Source organism: Gymnoscopelus braueri (genome assembly GCF_963280865.1).
Source record: "Gymnoscopelus braueri genome assembly, chromosome: 17".
Classification (NCBI taxonomy): Eukaryota; Metazoa; Chordata; class Actinopteri; order Myctophiformes; family Myctophidae; genus Gymnoscopelus; species Gymnoscopelus braueri.
Window position 1 is genome coordinate 30,343,077 of NC_137617.1, and position 20,352 is coordinate 30,363,428.

Genomic DNA, 20,352 nt, shown 5'->3' on the forward strand with positions numbered 1-20,352 from the left:
ACTTCAAACAACTATTAATTTCACTACTACTAGGAGCAATTAGTTTCGAGAAGCTTGTAACAGAGAAACATATTGGTAACATAACATACATACACTACGATCAATAATATGTGGAAATAGATAATCTTAAACTTTCTTAAGTAACAAGTTAAACATAAGGTAAACTTAATATAAAAACTTTTAAAAGGGGATGAATAATATAGGTTATGGACAGAAACATCTGTGTACTGTCTAAAAACGACTGCTTCCTACGCATACGTATGCATATGTACATAGCCTGAACATTATTCCCTCCTCTCCTCGCAGCCACCGACGGCTGCTGCTGACAGGAACGCCTCTCCAGAACAGCCTGATGGAGCTCTGGTCGCTGATGCACTTCCTGATGCCCCACGTCTTCCAGTCACACCGCGAGTTCAAGGAGTGGTTCTCCAACCCGCTGACGGGCATGATCGAGGGCAGCCAGGAGTACAACGAGGGCCTGGTCAAGAGGCTGCACAAGGTGCTGCGACCATTCCTGCTCCGCAGGATCAAAATCGACGTGGAGAAGCAGATGCCCAAGAAATACGAGCATGTGGTGCGCTGTCGCCTGTCCAAGAGACAGAGGTTCCTCTACGATGACTTCATGGCACAGGCCACGTGAGTTGCTCAACTAATCACTCTCAGAGGGAATTTGAACGTGTACATATGTCATGCATGGGCTGCTCTGGTTTTAACTTTAAAAATAAAAGATATAAGTATTTTGTTTGGGTGACAGATCTTTATCTATGTTATTTCTATAACAAAATAATATATATATTATTGAAAATGAACAATAATATATTTTTTGTTAGAATTAACTGTAGAGAAATAATATAAAGATCTGTCACCCAAACCCCTTCACTTCAACATCCAGTCCAGGTAGTGCTGCATGGATGTTGGCCCACAAGAGATGGTTGACATTAGATCCCGTGTATAGGTTAATCATTATCTCTCTCGCTCTCCTTCCCCTCACCTTTTTTTTCATCTACAGCACACGGGAAACATTGGCCGGTGGCCACTTCATGTCCGTGATCAACATCCTGATGCAGCTCCGCAAGGTGTGCAACCACCCCAACCTATTTGACCCCCGTCCCATCCACTCTCCCTTCATCACCCGGCCCATCGTGTTCCGCACAGCCTCCCTGGTGCAAGACGCTCTGGAGGTCCACCCCTTCAAGGTCAGCAATTCTGGGCATGTCATAATAGGAAAAAATAGCAAATCTATAAGCTCACAATATACTGCAAACGCATTGCAAGCAACGTGTTGTGAGCTTGTTTTGAAAGTTTCCCAAAATATGGATGCCAGTGTTAATGTTTAAGGAATGTGAAATGTGTACACTACAAGGTTTGTTTCAAAAGGTTTGTAAATTATTATACAATGGAATTAGCTCATTTTGAGTTTGACCTTATAGACAGTCTGACATTGTTTGTTCATCTGTGTATCCTTAGCGCTGTGACCAGTCCATGTTTGACTTGGTGTCTTTGGAGGGCTGTGTGTCTCGCTACCAGGCAGACGTCTTTCTGCCCCGCTACAAGGTTGGTCGCCAGCTCATCCAGGAGATTGCGGAGTCCCCTGAACCCCTTCCGAGGCCCAAACCAGTCCGCATGAAAGTTAACAGGTATGCACTTTGAGCCTCTCGTCATTTGCTTTCATTCTTCTTGACTCGTTATTTATCCATAAAGGGCTTTTGCTAAGCACACCAATCTGTGTTCAAGTGGCTTACAGGTCAATACGACACTTAACCCATTTGGCCTTTTAATTGTAAAATTTTTCTACGTTAAATTTGTTCTACTTTTTTTCTTTTTAGGATGTTCCAACCACCTCCAAAGGCTGACGGCCGAACTGTCCTGCTTATGAACAAACCGACCTGCCCTGTTCCCCCTGCTGCACAGGCCCCTCTCATTACCGAGGTCACCCCTGCACCTGCACCCGTCGTTCAACAAGGTTGGTCAAACACTCAAGCACTGACTGCTGTAATATCTCAGTGGAAATTGTGTCCAAAATAAATACTTTTTCGTTCTTTCTTTCCACTTTTCTTCCAATTTAGTCGTTTCCAATTCCCCCCATGTGTACAGTCCCTGTCACTGCCAACCACTACCACCCAGTCTATATGTTGAAGTGTCCCTGAGCGCAAAACCTGAGGACTAAATTATAAGATAACGACATTAGACATGATGTCACAATTGGCATATCTCCTAGAAATCTTTAGACATAAAGTTTTTTTTAATCTCCGTGAGCTTTATCCCCCATCCACTCTTCTTGGCTGTCACTCATTCTTCCTCTCTTTCTGTCTTGCCCCCCCCCCCCCCCCCTCCAACATTTTTATATTTCTTTTCCCCCTCTGCCTCTCTCTCCCTCGCTCTCTCTCAGTGGTGTGTTCTGTGGCGCCCACGCCACTCCCTCGTCCGCCCGTGCCTCCCGTAGCACAGATAGCGATCAGGTCCCGCGCGCCTGACCGCTATCAGCCTGTGCTGACCGTCCGCCAACCCGCCGTTCCACGCGGTACCAGTGTGCAGGTTCACTCTACCCCACCGCCCAGCAACATCATGCCCCAGAGAGTGCTCCTCAGTCCGGACATGCAGGCCAGGCTGCCCTGTGAGTATCAACAATGGATGTTGCCATTTATCTGTTTATCCCACATAAAACGTTTTTTATTATGTCTTCGGTTTAATCCACTGTCTGAATATATCTCTGCAGTGTCCCATTGCAATAATGTGAGTCCAGTATATCTGCGTACTTTGTCAGTAGTCCTGTATCGAGTGTAATATACGAAAAAAAAATTACACCTGTAATCGTGTGACAATAAAGTTGATACTAATATTGTTTTGTGCTGGGTTGTCAAGACACCATGAAAGCATATTCTTTTGAAATACTTCATCAGTATTGATTACTTGTGGCTGATTTTGCACACGTTGTCAAAATGAGCAGATCTACAAGCTCACTGTGTTGCACTGCAAGCTTGTAGATCAGCTATTTTTGGTGTGTGACCCCAGATAGATAGATAGATGATCTCACAGGTCGCCCAGAGGCAGCACAGCAGTTAGAGTTATAAAGTTTACAGAGTAAGGAAAGTATAAAGCAATACAAGGTCAGAAATAACTATAAGAAGAACAATAAGAAGCATCATCAGGAACAACGGTATACAAAAGTATACACCTATGCAAAATTCTCACATGTATACACCTATACAAAAGTATAAACCTATACAGCTATCCTGCACTATGCAGAACAAAAGGTGTCTGTGTCAAACCGTGCAAACGGTATAATCATTGCAATGCAAAGAAAAGTGACAGTGTCACTTTACATAGCGTGCAGCTATGTATAAATCACTCTTCATGGATAACTGATTGCGATCCGATGTGCCAATTATTTGACAGAATCAGTTTCGATTGACAAATTGGAAATATGTGTGCTTGTTTTTTGCTGGCCTGATGGGCAGACGGCGGCCTATAATTGTCAATGTCGTTTACTGATTCCACATTGCTGAAACACCCAAGCGTAACAATAACCATCAGTTTGCAAACAGCCAACAATGTGCCGATCCTATTTACCCATTCAGCATTCCTGACCAACCAAAATGTATCCCACAGCCAGCGATGTAGAGGCATTTCATATTTTACTGGGTGCGTTCTTTAATTCAAGTCAAGTAATGTAGATTGGCTATTTTCTGCATAGATATTTACTGGGAAAACAGGAGGGGCCTTGTATAGACCTCAGGGGGACTCCAGTCAACTACGTATATAGGGTTTAAAGAGTTAGGAGTGGCTAATCAGCCCTTCCTTCAGGGTTTTATTTCTTCAATTTAAGTTTCTTAGTTCTGAGTTTTATTGGCTCAATAGTCCATTCAGCTACAGGGACTTCACCGGTAGCACACACTCTAGCATTCTTTATTTTCTCTGTCAGCAGCATATGCACTGATCGTTCTTCATAAGCCAGCTGTATTTTCACTGGGCTGAGGAAAGGCTTGTCATTAATCCAGAAGACAAAGGCTGATGGGGTTAAATGATTTGTATCCCTCTTTCTGTCATCCTCAGCTGGTGAGGTGGTCAGTATAGCCCAGCTTGCCTCGCTGGCGGGCCGTCCTATGTCATGCCAGGGCAGCAAACCAGTCACCTTTCAGCTGCAGGGCAACAAGCTCACTCTGTCTGGAGCTCACATCCACCAAGTTCCTGTGGCCCCACCACGCCCAGTCCAAGGTTAGTGTCAGTGGTGGCATGTTCTTAGTTCTTACTGTTCAATGAATGAAACGAAAGCTGCCATGTCTCACATGCGTCACGATAAAGTGACCCTTTTGTTGAAAAAATAAGTATATAAACTCTATATGTTAACTGTATAAAGGCCAAACCGCACCAATGGAACTAGTCGTAACTCCTTGCAACAAAACAGTTTTAAAGTCAGCCGCACCAATGCGACTCCTTGCAACTGCCATTGGGGATAATGGTCGTAAGTAGTTGCATGTTGCAAGGAGTTGCATGGAGAATCATTGGTGTGGAGTGGCCTTAAGGGTAGGAATGGCTTCTGTTTCTGGTGTAGAATTGTGCAAATCATTCTAAAAGTGTTATATGTGTGACTGATATTTCTTTTCTCCTCTTCCCTCCACTCCACAGGTAATGTGATGCACCTGGTGTCCAGCGGGGGGCAACACCACCTGATCAGCACAGCTCCTCAGCTCCTCAGTACAGCCAACACACACCCTGTTAATACCTCTTCTCCAACTCCCTCTGGGACCCAGCTGCCTCTCAATGTCTCCTCGCAAGGTTCATCCTCCATTCTCTCCTCTCTTTCTATCACACTGCTAGTCAATGAGACCCGGTTAAAACCCTCTCGCTCCAAGATTGATAGTGTCTGACAATCGCTTTCTTAATTTTTCAGTTTCTGATGTGTAAGATAAAGTGCTCCTCATTTAGTTTCGATATTTTAGACCATTTGCAAATCTGCGCTCAGTCACTTGCTTGGCTGTGTTCCTTGATTAAAGCTCCTTGTTAATTTCCATGCAGAATACCGGTTTCTCTGCACTAATAATCAGAGTTGCTGCTATTTTTCAGGCTCCTCAAAGAGCCCCTGCAAAGAAAAATAAATAAATGTTGCTGTATGTGCATGCTTTGTGCAACAGACCTAAGTTGCTGAAGGTTTACATTGTGTCCTCTCCGTGTTTGTCCTCAGTGCCCTCAACCATGGTGAGCAGTCCAGGGATAGTGAAGATTGTGGTGCGCCAGCATGCAGCAGCAGGCAAGGAGAGCGGGCATGTACCCACCCTGGCAGTGGCCCCTTCCCCTCGTGTGGCTCCCCATCCATCCCTGTCCCTACTACACCAGCATCCCAACACACCCCTTGTCAGAAACCCCACTCCACTTCACATAGCCCAGCGTACCCCTGGTCCTGCCACTGCCACCTATACCATAGCCCCACCCAGAATCCCTTGCTCCACCCCTAGTCACCCTCAGCCCCCTCGCCCTATACTCAAAGTAGTGCAGCCTCCGCCAGCAACTGAACAGCCAGGTGAGCGAAGGAGAAAAACTACTTTTTTTTCCGCTCAAAGCTTCTTGCATGGCAACAGCAGATGTTGGAATAGTTGTAGCAGTTTGTTTGTTTTATTGCACTTGAAGCAGTTCTAATTTAGTGTGTCTTTTCTTTTTCTGCATACTAATCAGGATGTAGACGTAACATTTTCAATCAAGTATCCATTCAAAATGATTTACTTATAGGTTAGATATGACTCGTGCCATTTGTTTACCAGCAGCTTGAAGGAAAAACAAATCTGTGTAATGGACTTATAGACCTTGTTTACATTCACTCTTACGTTCACTCTTTTCTGTGCTCTCCTCAGCTCCAGCTCGCGTGAATGCTGCCACCGCATCTTCCTCGTCTTCATCCAAGGCTTCAGCGCCCCCAACTGATGACAGCAGTTCCATTAAAATTGCACTGCCTATCAAGTCCAGCTCCAGTGCAGCTGGAAAAGCCCCCCATCGGGCTAGGCCTGTACCACCCCCACCTCCACGCTCTCCTTTCTACATGGTGAGGCCACAACATCCTGTTCACGCCTCAACTAAACTACACCATTCATAATCCTTGTTTCAAACTGTACATGAAACTGCTCCAACTGTGCTTAATTTGTCTTCAAATGATAGACCCTTCTGAGAAGACAATTCAACTTCTCAATAGTATATTATCAAGATTGAAAAAGGATGCAGCACTACTTTTTAGATAATTTGTTTATTATGTCCTACAATTGTAACTAAAAGCAATATTTGAATCTACTGACCTTCAGGCTGTGTGTGTTCCAGTAGTGTTGCACCCTTCCTTTTTAATGCTTAATTTATTTAGCATGCCTTTTGAACAGCCTCAGAAATGGTCTTCATCATTTGCAAGATAACTGAAATCAAGCGTTCCCCGTGCAACACCTCCGTCCTTTCTACGTGACCAACAGCACGTCCCTCTTTCCCCTCCAGTCGTGGCTGGAAGACAGCCGCAAGCGGCAGCATGCTAGCCGACTGGACCTCATCTCCCGGGTCAATGATCGCCACTGCGGGGCCAAGCCCGTCTATGGCCAAGAGGTCCTAGACTTTCTCACCTTCCTTCCCGGACCCTGCCCTTCGCCGGCTCCCCCAAGCCCCCACAGGCACTGGGGTCGCTCGGGTCACAGCAGCTGCCTGTTAGTGCAGTCCCAACAGAAAGGCAACGACTGGAGCCAGAGTGATGCCCTGAGAGAAGCCATCCACACCACAGAGGAGCGACTGGAGCTTCTCCGTCACGTTATAGACAGGTAGGTAGATGGCCGGCTGGTTGGACAGTTGGTTAGTTGTTTCCACATGGACTCTACATATGAAAACTTTAAGTAATGCCCTGTATTTACATTCAAATAAATGATTCCTGATTATGGTATTCATGTGTCATCATATACAGCCTTTCATATGAGCCTTTAGCTCATCCACATAAAATCTCTCGTCTCTCATCTTAGGTTTGCATTTGTGATTCCTCCAGTGGAGGCTCCAACCATCTCCATGCACTGCTGCCATCCTCCCCCCTCTCTGAGCCACAAGCAGGCCCTCTTTTCCTCTGAGCTGTCGGCCCGGCTCACCCCTCTCACACACATCCTGCACCGCATTCAGTGTAACATGAGGACCCACTTCCCAGACTTGAGGCTCATACAGTACGACTGTGGTAAGTCATCAAGTTATTAAGGGTCGAGCAATTAAACTCGTCCATTGAGGATTTACCTGGAAGCATTAAGGTCTTGAGATGATTGGAATAGATTATCTCTACAGCGACAAACCAAGTCCTGGAGCTTTTAAGCAGTCGGGTGTCAAGCAGGCATGAGGAGCACAAATACACAGGTTTTGCAGATGTTCAGACTGTTGCAGTCTGTTGCTATTGGCTTGCACACCATCACTGTTAAGAGCTCAGTTTCCATGGTAATACTACACTGTTTATGCATCTGTCATCAAGATGTCCAGCTATATCAAGTCAAACTATATCCAGTAAATACTTTTTTGGACCTTAACCATCAATGTGTGTACGTGCATAGGTAAGCTGCAGACACTCCAAACGCTACTGCGAAAGCTGAAGACGGGAGGCCACCGGGTCCTGATATTCACCCAGATGACACGCATGCTGGATGTACTGGAGCAGTTCCTCAACTACCATGGACACATCTACCTCCGTCTCGACGGCAGCACCCGTGTGGAGATGAGACAGGTCGGGGTTTTGCATGTTCTTATTTTCTTACATTTTGAATGTTTGTTTGTGTCATTTGATTCAACGCAAATGTGTCATTTGCCTTGAATCGTGGTTGAATCGTGATTAATATGGATTACTATGAAAGCAAAAGTGCATTGGCCTGATGTCTTTATTTGAATGAATGTTTTACTGCCGTTGGAAAAAGAGCGTTTTATCCAGAAGATGCAGAATATTGTGACTTAATAATTGAGTAGAGTAAGGCCGTTTAATGAGCTACCACTTACATTAAAATCTATTAACACATTATTCATCAACCAAAGGAATCGTGTTTGCTGGACCTAGCAGAGTGGGGCATTCAGATATACACAGGGGCAAAGAATTTTGGTTCATGTCATTAACCCATTAAGACCTGGAACTGTCATTTTTAGATTAGAGCTAAAAAGCATTATTTTACACTTTGGGCTATTCAGAAATAGCAGATATAAAAGCTCATACGAGCTTGTAGATCTGCTATTTTTTGAAAAATCGTGAAAATGTGTGCAAATCTTTGAATATATATATTTTTAAAGCGAACATGTTTAACTCAAATCGTTGCTTCTGGGGGTCCCTGGAACAAAATATTTTGATGGGGGTCCGTGGCCAAATACATATCATTTTGGGGGTCCTTGACATGAAAAAGATTGAACACCACTGATATAGAAACATACGTTTTTCAGAATACTGTTGAGATTTAGGAGACATGTAGAATCGGCTTCAGGTCTCAATGGGTTAAACTACACTTTCAGTGGAAACATTTGTAAAAAAGAAAAAAATCATGTACAACTTGCACAACTGAACTTTTACTATTACTACTTGTTTTGGCAAACATTCACACTCCTTTCTGTTACGTTCAGTACAGTACACATACAGTAGTACAGTGATGTATTAACCTCATAGAAAAGTGTATTAATTGTGGAACCCCTCCCCCCCCCCCCCTCCCTCCCTCCCAGTCCCTGATGGAGCGCTTCAACGCAGACCCGAGGGTCTTCTGCTTCATCCTGTCCACACGAAGCGGCGGCGTGGGCGTCAACCTGACGGGCGCCGACACGGTGGTGTTCTACGACAGCGACTGGAACCCCACCATGGACGCTCAGGCACAGGACCGATGCCACCGTATCGGACAGACCAGAGATGTCCACATATACAGGTACACTGCCTCGGGTCACCTCGGATACATTTAGTTCTACAGTATAATGGAAATGAATTGAAGTTGAAATGAACCATGTCAAATTTAGTATTCAAATGTCCTTAAAATGTTTTCTTGAAAAAGGTTCACCAAAATCTCTCCACCTTAACTACTGGCGTCCCTATTTTGGGCATGTAAAAAAAAAAAAAAAGCAGATCTACAAGCTTACAACGTCAAATACCATAGAGAGTCCAATTCCAACCCATACAATTTGAGAATGGGAAGCTGTCATCTGCTCTTCAGACCGGAAGCGTATTCGACCAATCACGACAGTGTTCACGAAAATATATTTAAAAATATCTTTCAAATGTATTTTGAATTTCCATTTCTGCTTAGCTAGCTAGCTAGCTAGCTAGCTTCAACTAATTAGTTTTTTTGGAAAACCAAACTGTGGTGGAGGCGGGACATTGGCTTTATTTTCTACTCGAGCTTCCAAAATACAGTTAGGCGGCCGAATTTGATAAAGAAAACAGTTAAACAGCATAGAGCACTAGCTTGAATTCTCTTTGGTCCTTCCTCTTTCTCCTTCAAAGGCTGATCAGTGAGCGCACGGTGGAGGAGAACATCCTAAAGAAAGCCAACCAGAAGAGGATGCTGGGTGACATGGCCATCGAGGGAGGGAACTTCACCACCGCCTTCTTCAAAGAGGTACGTAGGTTTGAACAGATCGTCCCATCATGTGACTTAACATTACAGTACAGGGCACTGTACTGTATGCATTGATTCTCTAGTTCAGGGGTTCCCAAACTATATGCAACCACTTTCAACCTGGTGTCCTTATGTAGAGCATGTCATTATAGGTGATTTAGTTTTATCATATTTATTTATTCACATTCTTTGTAAAATAGCAGAGATAATAGATAAAGTAGAATAGAATAATACTTGCTTGTGCGACACGTTGTAATTTTGGCTATGAATACAGATGAGATTTAGCTCTAGTTAATGAGAGGGAATGCATGTCAGAGAACATGCTCACAATAAATACAATCTACCATCATCATGTTTCAAATCAACCTCTGCTTTTTATGTGTGTGTGTGTGTGTGGGGGGGATATAGTTCAATTATTCATTATTATTAATTATCTTATATGTCAAGATCAGTTAAACAAAACCACTGTCCACTTGAGTAAAAATCACTGTATACATTTTGTCTGTGCTTCCCTCAGCAAACCATCCGCGACCTGTTTGATGTGAATGAGGGGGAGAAGCGAGAGGTGGCGGTAGAGCTGTCTGTGCCCCAGGGAGAGGAGGAGGAGGCAGCAGTCAACAAACACAGCACCACCATCCTGGAACAGGTCAGACAGAGTTACTGAGTTGCGAATGGCTAAATTGAAATGATTTCGATTTTTTTCCTAACTTGTATTTGGTGAAACTGATGATCCTTTTATAATATTAAATCAAAATGATGATAAATCATTCAGAGACGCACTACCAGAGAAATGGCCCCAGTGTTTGTACCGATACTGACTTAATCTACTTGCTTTCATTACTTAAAATAATTCATGCTAAATTGATGGGCCCTAGTTGATATTGCTAGTCTGGTGACTGATGAACCGACGTCTTCCAACATGTCCACCAGGCACTGTGTCGCGCGGAGGACGAGGAGGATATCGTGGCCGCTTCCCAGGCCAAGGCAGAGCAGGTGGCCGAGCTGGCAGAGTTCAACGAAAACATCCCACTGGATGACGGAGGGGAACAGGAGGAGGTTGAAGAGCTCTCTAAGGCTGAGCAAGAAATTGCTGCCCTGGTGGAGCAGGTGAGTTGTCATAATGTCATAATTGGGGACCCCCTTGAAAACCAGATGATACATCTCGGAAGGGTTTATCATCGAATGACATTTTGAAATAAATAGAATGTACACGCTCGTCGCTGAAAGCAGCGATGAAACGCCAATGAGGCTGGTTTTATCTCTATAAGACCCCATTCTAGTTTTACAAGCACATTTTGAGGTGCCACTGGCAATGAAATCTTTGCAATAATAAAAAAAAAAGACTTGAAAGGTAGTTGGATCCAAATATTTAGTTTGTTACATTATTTTTCACAATAAGCTATTTGCCAATAGTTCAAAGTTAAGGATTTAATTTAGAATGTGGTATTGCTAAAAAATAAATGTGCTACAAAAATAGATTAATAATTGTGTTTACAGTATTTGGCAAAATAACAATTGTGTTAAGTGCTTAACTGTGGATGTAGCATTTTGGGGTACTAGATGGAAGACAAGCTTCCAACAATAAGGTCATGTTTAATTTTCATGTTACATTTCTTGCCTATCCAGCTAACTCCAATCGAGCGCTACGCAATGAACTTCCTGGAGGCCTCTCTGGAGGATGTGTGCAAGGAGGAGTTGAAGCAAGCCGAGGTGAGATAACCTCTGTCCTGGATTTAAAAACTAACCAAGATTCTGTGTTTCATTAACATAATACTTAAATAATAATAGATGAATAATAGACATAAATAGAATTATAGATGCTATTATCTTTTCTTAGTCCACATAAAATACTGACCCATCTATAGAAAACAAAAAAGAAGGGAGGGAGAGGGGGGAAAGGATCCAAAAATGTACTAAAATGCATCCTTCCAGATCTATTTTGGTCCATTTTAACACTCACTGCTTGGGTGCCGCAAGTCGTGCGGTAAGTAATGGGAGATGATGGTAGGTGTTGCACTCCACCTCAGCAATCCATCTCCCAGGGGTCTCGCGCATTGTAACAGGGACAGACTCCCGTGTTATCGGCTAATACCGACAATAAGCCTCTCCCGTCCTACTTATTATTAACACTCTTGGTGTTAAATTAACACTGAGGATTTTATTGTGAATCATATTGGGAGTATTGATAAAGTTTACATAATTATGTCAACTTCACATATATCTTATGCATCTCCTTTATGTTTTTTTGTTTATCCAGGAGCAAGTGGAGGCTGCCAGGAAGGGTCTGGACCAGGCCAAAGAGGAGGGCCTGAAACTCCACGCCTCATCTGACGAAGACGAGTTCTCGTCCCCACCGGCCTCCGTGGAGACCTCCCAGCCGGCCCCGGCGCGCCGTGGCCGCAAGCCCAAGGACAAGACCGTCACCGCCACCTCCACCAGGACCAGTGGCAGGCTGCGCGGAGCCTCTCCCGACACTGAGCCTGAACCTCCCACCCCCAGAGAAGTGCCTGACAGAAACCGCCAGGGTCTGAGAGTACGAGGAGCCGCCAAAGACACCTCTGCTACTACTGCTGCTGCTGCTGCTGCTGCTGCTGCTGCTGCTGCTACTGCTGCTGCTGCTGCTGTTGCTGCTGCTGCTGCAGCTACTCCGGCCCGTACAGACCACCCCAGGACGACCACATCAACAAAGCTCCAGGAGTCCTCCAAATCCTCGAAAGCCTCCTCCCCTGCCAGAGACCACCAGACTGTCAGAACCAGGACTTTGTCAAACCGCTCTCTCTCCAGTCCAGTGCCTTCCTCCGCCCCAACCTCTCCTCCTCTTTCTGGGGGAAAACTGCTGACTGTCGGGGAGATGGACAGCAGGTCCGTCAGGAGAGCAGAGCGGGAGAAGGAGAGGGAGAAGGAGGAGAAAGAGAGGGGAGCGTCTGTGGTGTCGCCGGAGTCCAGCTGCCCGGTGGACCATCAGCTGTACTCTGCTCAGGTCAGAGATGAGGAGAACAAAGACCAAGGCTACATATCTCCCCCGTCAGCTGGCTCCCTCCCCCGCTCGCCTCGCAAAAGGCAGTCGGCTGATGGCGAGGTTCTACGGGGCCTGGCTGAGGATTCGCCGTCAGCCAAAGTCCTGCGGAAGCTGCCTGGGCGGCTTGTGACTGTGGTTCAGGAGAAAGAGCCCACGAAGAGGAGGAGGAGATGCAGCAGTACTGGAGGTGTGGTCTCCTCAGAGGAGACGGTGACAACAGAGGAGATCGCAGGTGGCTCAAACGATGAGCCAAGTAGAGACCCCACGCCCCACAGCCCTGACGGCAAAACTAAAGGGACCCTTTCCAAATCTGCTCAGGACCAAGACCCCATCCCCATTGTACAGCCGCAGCCTGTCAGAGCATACCCTCCTTACTCCCCGCCCCACCACTCCCCTGACATGCCTGTGCTAAGGAACCTACCCGTGAGACGCAGGCTGGAGACCGAGTCTCGCCTGGCTGCCCAGTTGGCGGAGCAGCAGCTGCTTGCGGGTAGGGGCAGGGGAGGGCTCCAAAACAGGAAAATGGATACTCCACCCGGCGCTTCTTCCTCCGCAGAGCCCAGTGGGAATTCCCCAGTGGCGCCAGTGAAAAGGAAAAGGGGCCGGCCCCCTAAAACTCCCCTCAGTGTGCCTGTGCTTTCGCCTCCCCCGCAGCCCACCTCACTAAGTGAGGAGGGGAGCCCCCCTCTATCCCCAAAACGCAAGAGGGGACGTCCTCGGAAAGAGGCGTCAAATGTGCCAGATGCTGACGGTGCAGGACAGAACTCTAATAAGCCCCCTTCAGCCAGCACTACTGGCATATCAAACCCACTATCAAACTCTTCTGAGCCGCTTGATGCTACCACAGAGCCAGGGGGCCTGACTGCCCCAACTGAACCCCAGTCCCATTTACCTCTAACTGTCAGCACCAGTCGCGGGTCAGTCGGCACCCAATCTGCCAAAGCTGAGGAACAAGACACTAAATCTGGGGTACCTGCCCCAGTTCCAACCACTGATCACAATCCCACACAGAGCTCAGCTCAAGCACCACCAGACTCTTCACAATCCCCAGCCTCGACGTATGTTCCCCCTGCACCATGCAAAGCTCAAACATCACCCTCAATCCATCAAGCTTCGGTCTCCACGGCCCAGGTCAGCAGTTTGGCTCCATCTCCAGGCATAGCCACAATGTCAGCCCAAGACTCTGCACCTTCCACTTGTCACCCCAACTCAGTCACTGCTTCTTCAGTCAATAGCGCTGCTGCATCACCAGGACCTGCCACCTCTACTACACCTGTCCCTGCTCCGCCACCATCCACAGACACAAAGACACAGACAGTTTATTCTGCTCCTGCTGCCTCAGTGGCTGTTACAAAAGGTCCTGCAGAGACAAAACCTACAGTTTCTACAGCACCTGTCCCATCTTCTGCCAAAGCAGCGGCCACCACACCTGCTCCTACCACAGCTTCCCAACAATCTACTGCATTACCATGTACTACCAAAGGTGCTCCAGCATCAGCCCCTGCCTCAGCAGCCACTACCACAGTCTCCAAAACGGCAACCGTTTCATCACCTGCTACCACTGCAGCAAAATCTGTCTCAACACCTAAATCTACCATTGTAAAGAGCACACCCCCTGCCTCTGCTCAGCACAGCACCAGTTTTATGCCAGAATCTGTCACTACCAGCACAGCCACCAGTGGGACTGTGGCAGTCACCACTATTAGCCCAACTACAGCCTCGGATAAACCAGGCACAGCAATCCCAGTGACTGCAGAAAAGGTCATCACAGGAAGTACATCAGTGAGGTCGGTCACTGTCACCACCACAATCCCAGCCAAATCTGTCGGTGCTGCTGCATCAGCAACGTTATTGTCCACAACCACTAACGTTACAGCAACTGCAAGAACGCCAGCTTTGGCTAATGTTGCGGCCACCAGCAGTAACCCGGCAAAACCATTAGCAGTGCAGTCAGTGGCAAAGACGGTCACAGCGACCAAGCAGACACCAGTAACAACTGTCACAACAACCAACACATCCCCCGTGAAGTCTGAGTCCACTGCTACGACAGCTTCAGCTCCTCCTGTTCCATCTATGACCACGTCAACCAACGTGACCACCACAGCCCCAGTAAAGACAGTCACCGTAACGTCATCCCTCCCAGTAAAGACGGTCCCAGTAACATCATCCCTCCCAGTAAAGACAGTCCCAGTAACGTCATCCCTCGCAGTAAAGACAGTCCCAGTAACGTCATCCCTCGCAGTAAAGACAGTCCCAGTAACGTCATCCCTCCCAGTAAAGACAGTCACAGTAACGTCATCCCTCCCAGTAACGTCATCCCTCCCAGTAAAGACGGTCCCAGTAACATCATCCCTCCCAGTAAAGACAGTCCCAGTAACGTCATCCCTCGCAGTAAAGACAGTCCCAGTAACGTCATCCCTCCCAGTAAAGACAGTCCCAGTAACATCATCCCTCCCAGTAAAGGCGGTCCCAATAAAGTCATCCCTCCCAGCAAAGACGGCCACAGTCACGTCGCCACTTCCAGAAAAGACGGCTACTGTAACGCCATCCCTCCCAGTAAAGACAGTACCAGTAACGTCATCTCTCCCAGTAAAGACAGTACCAGTGACGTCATCCCTCCTAGCAAAGACAGTCCCAATAACATCATCCCTCCCAGTAAAGGCGGTCCCAATAAAGTCATCCCTCCCAGCAAAGACAGCCACAGTCACGTCGCCACTCCCAGAAAAGACGGCTACTGTAACGTCATCCCTCCCAGTAAAGACAGTACCAGTAACGTCATCTCTCCCAGTAAAGACAGTACCAGTAACGTCATCCCTCCCAGCAAAGACGGTCACAGTCACGTCACCCCTCCCAGAAAATACGGCTACAATAACGTCATCCCTCCCAGTAAAGACAGTCCCAGTAACGTCATCCCTCCCAGTAAAGACAGTCACAGTAACATCACCCCTCCCAGCAAAGACGGTCACAGTCACGTCACCACTCCCAGAAAAGACGGCCACTGTAACGTCATCCCTCCCAGTAAAGACAGTACCAGTAACGTCATCCCTCGCAGAAAAGACAGTCACAGTAACATCACCCCTCCCAGCAAAGACGGTCACAGTCACGTCGCCACTCCCAGAAAAGACGGCTTCAATAACATCATCGCTCCCAGTAAAGGCAGTCCCAGTGACGTCACCCCTCCCAGCAAAGACAGTCGCAGTAACGTCACCCCTCCCAGAGAAGACGGCTACAGTCACGTCGCCACTCCCAGAAAAGACTGCTGCAGTAACGTCAGCAAAGACAGTCACAGTAACATCACCCCTCCCAGAAAAGACGGCTACAATAACATCATCGCTCCCAGTAAAGGCAGTCCCAGTGACGTCACCCCTTCCAGCAAAGACAGTCGCAGTAACGTCACCCCTCCCAGAAAAGACGGCTACAGTAACGTCACCCCTCCCAGAAAAGACGGCTTCAGTAACGTCAGCAAAGACAGTCACAGTAACGTCGCCCCTCCCAGAAAAGACAGCTACAGTAACGTCACCCCTCCCAGCAAAGACAGTCGCAGTAACGTCACCGCTCCCAGAAAAGACAGTCACAGTCACGTCACCCGTCCAAGAAAAGACAGCCACAGTAACGTCACCACTCCCACTAAAGACAGTCACAGTAAAGTCACCCCTCCCAGAAAAGACGGCTACAGTAACGTCACCCCTCCCAGAAAAGACGGCTACAGTAACGTCAGCAAAGACAGTCACAGTAACATCACCCCTCCCAGAAAAGACAGCTACAGTAACGTCACCCCTCCCAGCAAAGACAGTCACAGTAACAGTAACGTCACCGCTCCCAGCAAAGACGGTCACAGTAACGTCACCACTCCCAGCAAAGACAGTCACAGTAACGTCACCGCTCCCAGAAAAGACGGCTACAGTAACGTCAGCAAAGACAGTCACAGTAACATCACCCCTCCCAGAAAAGACAGCTACAGTAACGTCACCCCTCCCAGCAAAGACAGTCACAGTAACGTCACCACTCCCAGCAAAGACAGTCACGGTAACGTCACCGCTCCCAGAAAAGACAGTCACGGTAACGTCATCCCTCCCAGAAAAGACAGTCACAGTAACATCATCCCTCCCAGCAAAGACTGTCACAGTCACGTCACCCCTCCCAGATAAGACGATCACAGTAACATCGCCCCTCCCAGCGCAAGTAACAATGCCTACAGGCCCATCAAAAAACATTGTAACAACCCCGTCTAAACAAGTCCCGGCCTCTACCCTCATCACAGAAAAGTCTGTATCAGCTACGGTATCATCTGCTGCTACGCAAGCCTGTGCAAAGGTTACACATACTACACAAGCACCCACTGCCACTTCAGCAGTAAGCACTACAGTTTCCGCTTCTACAACCAAGACCAGTCCTCCTCCAACAACCACCCAAACCCCAGCAGTCGTCTCCCCTCTGATACTCGACTCGACTCCCACCAACATTCCTCCAGTGGTGTCCAACCCAACGCCTGCCCCCTCCATTGTCTCATCTGCTGCGACGGTCTCAGTGAAGCAGTGCTCTAAGCCAACTCAAAAAGAATCTGCAGATGCAAGAGACTCTGTGTTGGTGACAGACGTGGAGGTCGATACCATGGCGGACAACAACAGTGGGACAGAGGCGAAGGAGAGCTGCAAGTCTGAGCCCACAAAGAGGAAGGCAGAGAGCTCTCTGGGGGCCAAAGTCTCAGTTAATTCGCCAACTCCCTCCCCGCCCGAGTCGGAGACCCCCGTGGCTCATCAGCAAGAGAAAGCCAAGCAACAGGAGGAAATGGAGAAGGTTGCTGGAGATGAGAGCACCTTTGGTCAGAAGAGACTCGTCAGCCGGCAGAGCAGTCAGGAGTCTGCTCGTTCCTCATCTCCATCCTCCAGCTGCTCCTCGTCCACACTCACGCGTCACGCTCATCACAAAAAAACATATGAGAACCGGCATCCTGCTAAGAGGAGGCGAGTGGACAATGCCTCAGAGAAGGCCGAAGAGGAGCTACAGAAAGCGGAGGTCGAGTGCAAAGAAGACAAGGCGAGGCAAGGAGGCAAGGAGGAGCAGACCACCACCTCTCGTAGGGGGCGTTCCAGATCCCCTTCCTCTTCCTCTGACTCGGACAGCTCTGAAAGCCGAAAGGAGCGTCGGCTAACCCGTTCGGTCAAGCGCGGGCTACAGGACCAGGAGAAGGAGGGAGAGAGCCACCGACAGAAGAAGAGGACGGCACGAAGCTCTGAAAGAAACAAGTCCAACAGTACCGCAGAGTCCGGCAGTGACACATCTTCTGTCCGAGTTACCAGGAAGTCTGCAGGATCTCAGCCCACAACGGAGAGCAAACCACAAACCAACAGCGTGCCCGCCACACCGCCCGAACCAGAAGTTCTGGGCAAGAGGTGTTCGGCCCTCAATGCAGCAGCCAAGCTCTTAGCCATGAAGGGCAGAGTGGACACCCCTGGTCACACCACCAGGAAAGACTATGGGGCTAAGGCTGGGAACTCGCCTGCTTCTTCCACTGACAAAAACCAAAAGTCTAAAAGCAAAAGTGTGCCAGCCTCCCCTCAGACCAACTCGCTCAACACCAGTAACAACAAACCAGGTGGCAGCAAACCCCCCACTCCCACTCAGACCTCCCGGTCCACCAGACAGTGCCCTGGCTCTCTCCTGCCTCCCCTGGACTTGGAGGTCAAGAGGTGCAGGCTGGACAAGGACAAAGCCAAGGAGAAAGCCAAGGAGAAGGACGGCAGTAAAAAGTCGTCTGAGGGGAAGGAACGGGAAGGAGAGGGTCGGTCTTCGTCGCGGGGCCACAGTGCCTGCAGCAGCATGAGCAGTGACGGGGAAGGCGAGGGTGGTGGCCACAGCAGTAGTAGCCGTAGCAGCAGCAACAGCAGCCAGCGAACACTGAGCGGCAGCTCCCAGGGAACAGAACCCAGGGAGTCCCGCTCCCGAGCCACCTCCTCGGGAAGCGAGCGGGACCGCAAGGATGGGGAGGGCCAGGCAAGGGACAGCTTCAAGGATGGTAGGCAGTCTCAGAGGTCATCACAAGATGTGGGCAGCAGCTCTGGAGCCGAAGGGACTCCCGACAGGGTGCTGCGCAGTATCACAGCACTGGCAGCAGCGCATGCCCGCTCGCCTGCAGCAAGCACCCGCTCCGGTCAACTGCGTCACAACAAGACATGACAATAGGGACAGAGGGCCAAAAAAAACAAACTGGAAGGGACAGAGAGAGGCAAGTGGGATGCTGTAACAGAGCACAGTAGGAAAATGGAGAAATCTCCAAGGTTGCTGCTTTGTCCACACTCAAATGAATGCAAGTAGAACTGTGAGTGTGGTTCAAGCTATGGACCTCCCCGCCTCTCGGGCCCTCTCCCCCTCCAATTGGACCTGGTCCCCTCACCAGCTCAGCCATTGTCAGCTGGGAGAAGGCTCAGGGAAGCCAGACTGGGGAGAGTTGGTGACACTTTCACAGTGTCCTCACTGAGGACACTGTAATGATGAGTTTCGACGGTCTGACAACAATAGAGACAGTGGTTTAAAGCACCTTGGGACTTGATACGGGGTTTAAAAAGGTGCAAAAGGTGATATTGGCAAGTTGTTGTTAGTTCACATTATGTACTGTAATCATTTAAAAGACTGGAAAACTCAGATATTATGTGTTGGGGATTAGACTGCACCCTCAGCTAGGGTTATAAATGAAAAATCCTTTGTGCGAAAAAAAATAATACTTTGGAGTGACCAGATGTATTGTAAGTCGGAAGGTTTTAGACAGTTCGTTTCTGAAAATTCTGTCAGTTGTTCTGACTATTGTTTCTTTGCAGTCAGTTTATAAGTTATGGATATTTTATTTCTTCCAGGGTATTAGGAAGACAACAGATCTGTAAATGTGATCTCTGCTGCACTATGCTGGAGCTTGTCTTTCGCTTGGGCCCCTCCCCTCCTCTCATCATGTCTTTGACTTCATTCTAAATCTAGCCTTTTGCACATCCGATACGTGGCCCACAGTTTTCAAGTGCATCGTGGTGTAGTATTACATATTTTCTTTCTTTTGTTTGTTGTTTTGTTTACATCAACTCAATCAATAATTATGTTAAGGTACCTCATAGTGTACCGCCGGGAACCCTGAATACGTCCATCTCTCATGCTTGGCTCCTGTCTTGACATGACTTATTTTGCTTACCGGGAGCTGCAGAATAGTATTTTCTTTTGCCTGCCCCAAAGCCCGACTTTCTTATGGCCCATATTGTCACAAAGAAATTCATACAAAAAGGGCAATGAATCTATGTAATAAAAACAAAAAATAACAGTGCCTGTTAGGGCATGGGTTTTGACCCACAGTATGCCTTGTGAAGCACCTGAAACGGGGTGTGAAACGTCATGTTATTGACGATGAAGTAACTACTTAATACGTTGAAGTAGCCTGTGCATCAGTGCTACCAAATTATTTTTTTCACCTGGATTTTTACTGTCATGACTTCATTGTTCCTCTCACATGTAATGTAGTCTGAATATAAAATGTTTGAATTAAAAGATTAACTGGTACAGTACCCAGATGACAATTAATCACATTTCCCTTTGGACTTGCATTTCCCACAGCTGTTTCTAAGCAGGGGGAGGGGGACAATATGGTGATGGTCTTATTTTGATTATGTCTCTTCATTTGTTACATTCCCTTTGTTCCCTTGTAATTCCACATCGTTTTACTTGAAAGATTAAAAGGACAAAAATGACAGTTGAATAAAAAGACCAAAAATAAGCTGATATCTTTTT

The 20,352-nt window shown here is 47.6% G+C and overlaps 1 protein-coding gene across 3 annotated transcripts in view; it reads left to right on the forward strand.

The window, feature by feature from the left end:
• Nucleotides 1–20,332, forward strand: part of srcap (Snf2-related CREBBP activator protein) — a 37,375-nt gene extending 17,043 nt beyond the window's left edge. The window contains exons 16-34 of one of the 3 annotated variants that reach the window (XM_080455442.1): nt 307–636; nt 1,010–1,196; nt 1,468–1,637; nt 1,827–1,963; nt 2,390–2,614; nt 4,054–4,215; nt 4,627–4,776; nt 5,183–5,518; nt 5,847–6,034; nt 6,469–6,782; nt 6,978–7,180; nt 7,545–7,714; nt 8,686–8,882; nt 9,455–9,569; nt 10,087–10,215; nt 10,500–10,676; nt 11,196–11,279; nt 11,827–14,988; nt 15,265–20,332. In XM_080455442.1, coding sequence (XP_080311568.1) covers nt 307–636; nt 1,010–1,196; nt 1,468–1,637; nt 1,827–1,963; nt 2,390–2,614; nt 4,054–4,215; nt 4,627–4,776; nt 5,183–5,518; nt 5,847–6,034; nt 6,469–6,782; nt 6,978–7,180; nt 7,545–7,714; nt 8,686–8,882; nt 9,455–9,569; nt 10,087–10,215; nt 10,500–10,676; nt 11,196–11,279; nt 11,827–14,988; nt 15,265–18,765 — 9,937 coding nt within the window. In that variant the 3' untranslated portion in view covers nt 18,766–20,332. Of the gene's footprint in view, nt 1–306; nt 637–1,009; nt 1,197–1,467; nt 1,638–1,826; nt 1,964–2,389; nt 2,615–4,053; nt 4,216–4,626; nt 4,777–5,182; nt 5,519–5,846; nt 6,035–6,468; nt 6,783–6,977; nt 7,181–7,544; nt 7,715–8,685; nt 8,883–9,454; nt 9,570–10,086; nt 10,216–10,499; nt 10,677–11,195; nt 11,280–11,826 lie in introns of all 3 variants that reach the window. The other 2 variants (XM_080455440.1, XM_080455441.1) reach the window with 2 other exon arrangements.
• Nucleotides 20,333–20,352: the final 20 nt, after the last annotated feature.